The sequence below is a fragment of the Meriones unguiculatus genome, chromosome 7 (assembly GCF_030254825.1).
Source record: "Meriones unguiculatus strain TT.TT164.6M chromosome 7, Bangor_MerUng_6.1, whole genome shotgun sequence".
Taxonomy (NCBI): Eukaryota; Metazoa; Chordata; class Mammalia; order Rodentia; family Muridae; genus Meriones; species Meriones unguiculatus.
In genome coordinates, this window is record NC_083355.1 from 21,355,662 (window position 1) to 21,360,738 (window position 5,077).

The window sequence follows — 5,077 nt, forward strand, 5'->3', positions numbered from 1 at the left end:
ATGAAAGCTCACTGTGGAGAACAACTCCAATAAGTTGTCAGTAAAACAGAAGCCTGGCTATGAGCCAAAGCCACAGGAGCTTGGGGTGGTGCTCTAGAGACTCAGGTGGTATTTGGCAGTGACTATAATTACATAACTACTTTTATACATTCCCTATTTGGGCCACGTCATCCTCAGATCTTCTGGTCCTTTCTACCACCACCAATTTCTAGCTTGATTCCCTGCCCCCCCACCCTTCTGAAAAAGTTTTGTGCTTACAGGGCATCTTATTTCCTTTCTTAGCACCTAAATTCTTGGATTCAACCATACAACGCAGCCCCCACGTTCACATTTTGAGCTTTAGGTCCTTAGACCATCGGTATGCAAAACAGGTACTTCATCTACATACATTGAACTTAGAGAACTGGGCAGAATGTTGGAAAGTTTAGCTTGAAATTTCCAAGTGATTTTTAATGTCAAAGTCAACATGGACATGTTACAGACTATATAGCCAGTTCACTCAAGGTTTAAGGTAAAGTGATTTCTTGCCTGTGGAGAACCCTTTGGGCTCTTTATTTTGCTGGTGATTGAACCCAGGTCATTGCATTTAATAGGCAAGTGCTCTACCTACCCCACCTACCACAGACTTGTATTCCCTTTGAGTTTATTTCTTGACTTTCCTAACAAACCCGTTCATTCTGTTTTGATTGGTGCCTCACGCAAAAGTTTGATGAGCGTTTCCTTTTTCCTTCTACAGTTCTTTTCCTGGACAGTTTAAGTGAATTTACAGCTAATATCTCTCAGACCTTTTTTCAAAATGGTCTCTTCTTCCAGAAACCTCTCGGTTCTCAAGGTTATTAGCAAAGCCTCTACCATCTCTAAAGTAAATAAGCGAGGCCATTACATGGTCTGTACATCCCAAACAGCTCTCATGGCCAAGGCTCAGATCAGTCTGCGTCACCACCACCGTCATCCATCCTTGGCCTGGAGTGCTGCAACATTCAGAGCATTCTCTCTCACCAGAAGGAACAAGAGCGGATGGCTGTAACTGAATGTAACTTGTTTCTTCAACCGATCCATCTCTCTCTCTCTCTGGAAATGCCAGGTAGGCCAGGGCATGAGGTTGATTATGGGACTTCAGGATCTTGTAACACATAAGAATGTCACTGGATGGACCAACGCCCAACTGACCAGGGCTGGACTGTGGCTTCTTTGAAGGTCTACCACAGAACTCTGATTTTATGGGTGTAATGGCTGAAGAAGAGTCCTGACCTAGCAAGAAGCTCAAGTAAAGAGTTTTATGGGACCAGGGACTCTTCTGAGGGAAGCAAATGACAGACTGGTGAGGAGGGCATCTGAAAATCACTGAAGAAGTACAAAGAAAAAAAAGATGTTACATACTGTGTCCACACCCTCTGTAGAAGGGTTATAAATGCTCACCAGAGGAAGGAGACCCAGAGCTCTGAAGCTTGGAGAATTCACACTGTGTCTTTAGCCAGGCACCTCACTCCCTCTAGCACCATGCCATACAGCTGCTGCCTGCCCGCCATGAGCTGCCGCACCAGCTGCTCCTCCCGGCCCTGCGTGCCCCCCAGCTGCCACGGCTGCACCCTGCCAGGGGCCTGCAACATCCCCGCCAACATCGGCAACTGTAATTGGTTCTGCGAGGGCTCCTTCAATGGCAACGAGAAGGAGACCATGCAGCAACTGAATGACCGCCTGGCCTCCTATATAGAGAAGGTGAGGCAGCTGGAGAGAGACAACGCAGAGCTGGAAAGCCAGATCCAGCAGAGGAACCAGCAGCAGGACCCCCTGGTGTGCCCTGCCTACCAGTCCTACTTCAGGACCATCGAGGAGCTGCAGCAGAAGGTGAGAGGCCTTGCTGTAATGTCTAGGTGATGGCAACTTGCTATGGGATCTTAGCCTAAGGTAGAGAACTGCTTTTTTCGTTTGTGTCCCATAATGATCTCTACTTTTCCATTTTCCCTTCAAAATAACTGCAAGCCATCTTTAGGGAAGTTGACAGTCTTCTATTTATTTTTCATGCTCACTATTTCATGTGGCCTCTCCTTCCTCAGATCCTATGCAACAAATCTGAGAACTCCAGGCTGGTGGTGCAGATCGACAATGCCAAGCTGGCTGCAGATGACTTCAGGACCAAGTGAGTGGTCTGACATTCTCACTAGCATCCCTTCCTTTGGCTTAACTTCCAGTTAGAGAAGGATATTTCCAAAACTTTTCCAAACGGAAAATCTGTCAGCTGTGAACAGTTCTGCAAAAGATGTTAGGGCAGAACCAACAAAAGGAATCACAAGAATGAAAAAGAACAGTGTTGGGTTTTGATGATGCATCCAGAAGTCTCTGTCTCCTGTGTCTATTCATTGCAGGAAGTAGGAGGACAAGGCAAATGGCATCAAATAAAGATTACTGTTCTGACTCTTGGAGTTCTGTCAGTTGCTTCTCTGACCCTGTTTTTTTTTTTTTTTGTTTTATTTTTTCTTTTCTTTTCAGGTTGGAGACAGAGCTGTCCCTGCGGCAGCTGGTGGAGTCAGACATCAATGGCCTACGCCGGATCTTGGATGAACTGACCCTCTGTAAGTCTGACCTGGAGGCTCAGGTGGAGTCCCTGAAGGAAGAGCTGCTGTGTCTCAAGAGGAACCATGAGGAGGTGAGACTAACTGAAGAAACTAGCTGAAACAAACTGGCTTTGGGTTTGGGAGAAGAAGAACTAAGGGTATAACTGTGAACCTCAGGATGCTTTCATGAAACCCTTCAAAGCCACCAAGACCCAATGAGAGAAAACTAGGGATGAGCTTGTCCTAGTTCTCAGGTAGGATATGCCTCATGTTTAAAACCCATGTGTTGTTTCCCAGACATCTCTGTTTGCTAGCGATTATCCACCAAGCTGTAGAGTTTTGGATTTGCTGTATTAGTGAGGTGATTGTTCTCCTGCTAAGGTCAATAAGTCATGGTGGAAGGATGTTGCCTTTAAAGTTCCCAAGTCTTGGTGAGGATTGAGTGGCCATGACATGATATTTCTTTTTCTTCCTCCTCCTCCTCCTCCTCCTCTTCTTCCTCCTCTTCTTCTTCCTCCACCACCTCCTCCACCTCCCCTCCTCCTCCTCCTCCTCCTCCTCTTCTTCTTCTTCTCCTTCCTCTTCCTCTTCCTCCTCCTTCCTTCTCTCCCTCTTCCTCTTCTTCTTCTGTAGCAAGAATTGTTAACCAGTCCAGCCATTTTTTTGCATTCGGAATCTTTCACAGTTTTTCAATATGGGAAATGTGTCTGTTAGCCTGCCCTTCTGTGGCAGCTCAGTGATTCACTGAGGATAGTAACTCTGATTTTATGCATCTGTAGGAAGTCAACACCCTGCGCTGCCAGCTTGGAGACCGCCTCAACATAGAGGTGGACGCTGCTCCCACCGTGGACCTGAACCGCGTGCTCAATGAGACCAGGTGTCAGTACGAGGCCCTGGTGGAAACCAACCGCCGGGAAGTGGAGGAATGGTTCACCACACAGGTGGGCATTGAGCTCGTGGTCACTCAGGAACGGAGTCCCCTGGGGCCCTGAGGCAGGGTCTGATCCTGTCTCTCCCTTTGCCTACTGCAGACTGAGGAGCTGAACAAGCAGGTGGTATCCAGCTCTGAGCAGCTGCAGTCCTGCCAGGCAGAGATCATCGAGCTGAGACGCACAGTCAACGCCCTGGAGATCGAGCTGCAGGCCCAGCACAACATGGTGGGTACTGGCCAGACCTGGTGCTGAGCAGTGTGGAGTAGGGGGGCAGAGCCCTGGGGCGTCCTTGGGGACCCTCCCTCTGCTTAGCTCTTGAAGCTTGTGGCTTCTTTGGAAGGCCACGCAGGAGCCTTTAGAGGGCACAGCCCTGTGACAGCCTTTTCCTTCTCCCCACAGAGAAACAGCCTGGAGAACACTCTGACTGAGAGCGAGGCTCGCTACAGCTCCCAGCTGTCCCAGGTGCAATACATGATCACCAACGTGGAGTCCCAGCTTGGGGAGATTCGTGCTGACTTGGAGCGTCAGAACCAGGAGTACCAGGTGCTGCTGGACATCCGGGCCCGTCTGGAGTGTGAGATCAACACGTACAGGAGCCTGCTGGAGGGCGAGGACTGCAAGTGAGTGCATAGCTATGGATGGGCTTCAGGAGAGCTCATAGTGGAAAGTGAGACTCAAATGGACCCCTCAGAGACTGACTACCTTGGGAAAGCAAATCACACCTTTCCACCAGACACGCTCAGACAGAACTCACAATACACACTGTTAGGAACATCAAATGGCTTGCTAAGGGCAGTTGTCTGTGTGCAAATCGAAATCACACAGCTGTTCTTAAGATACACGCTATCTTAGCTGGTTGTGCAATTGCCCTTGGGTAGGCTAGAGCAGATTCCTCCAGTTCTCTGTGTAAGGGGCAGTAGGAGCTTGGAAAGGGCAGTATCCCACTCAAAGGCAACAGCCGGGAGTGTATAGATTTGGGGTCTGTGTAGAACCTGGGGCTCTCTGTAACGGGATGAGTTTTGGTGATTTAAAGGTTTTGCAGTAGGGGGGAAGCTGGATGTCTCTGTTCTAGGCCAGGCCAGGACTTGTGCCCTTGGGGAAGGCTCTGATGTCTGCCTTACCTCACCTTCCTGTTGTATTCTTCACTTCTAGGCTACCCTGCAACCCCTGCGCCACAAGCAATGCGTGCGGCAAGCCCATTGGACCCTGCGTCTCCAACCCCTGCACCCCCTGCCCACCCCCTGCTCCTTGCACACCTTGTGTCCCCCGTCCCCGCTGTGGGCCATGCAATTCCTTTGTACGCTAGAACCTGGGAGGGGGGTGGCAAAGGAGCAAGGACGCAGGGCTTAGCACTCCAGAGCTCTGACCTGCTTCTAGTTCATTCCACAAAATAGGAGTAAAACCACAAACTGAATGGCCAGAGGAGCCCCGGGACGACAGACCCAGAAACTGTACCTTCATCTACTGCACCCTTTACCCGACCATACCCTGCCTGCCTCTTCCTTCAGAAGCGCCTGACTCTTCCTTGGCTTTGCCCAGAGGACTCTGAAGTGCCAGTGTCCCTCCCTTGTAATCTCCCAATAAACATTT

At 49.6% G+C, this 5,077-nt stretch overlaps 1 protein-coding gene across 1 annotated transcript; it reads left to right on the plus strand.

Annotated features, from left to right (window-relative positions):
* The first annotated feature begins 1,435 nt into the window (after positions 1-1,435).
* On the plus strand, positions 1,436-5,077 carry LOC110544388 (keratin, type I cuticular Ha1). The gene is made up of 7 exons (XM_060388389.1): positions 1,436-1,848; positions 2,058-2,140; positions 2,491-2,647; positions 3,335-3,496; positions 3,587-3,712; positions 3,887-4,107; positions 4,640-5,077. Exons 1-7 carry the CDS (start codon positions 1,501-1,503, stop codon positions 4,791-4,793), a joined length of 1,251 nt encoding a protein of 416 aa, XP_060244372.1. The 5' UTR covers positions 1,436-1,500; the 3' UTR covers positions 4,794-5,077.

Excerpts from the sequence above, each read along its gene's own strand:
- LOC110544388 (XM_060388389.1), top strand. The coding sequence starts at position 1,501 with ATGCCATACAGCTGCTGCCTGCCCGCCATGAGCTGCCGCACCAGCTGC. Across the intron at positions 2,648-3,334 it reads TCAAGAGGAACCATGAGGAG|GAAGTCAACACCCTGCGCTG; the intron begins GTGAGACTAACT and ends ATGCATCTGTAG. Across the intron at positions 4,108-4,639 it reads CTGGAGGGCGAGGACTGCAA|GCTACCCTGCAACCCCTGCG; the intron begins GTGAGTGCATAG and ends CTTCACTTCTAG.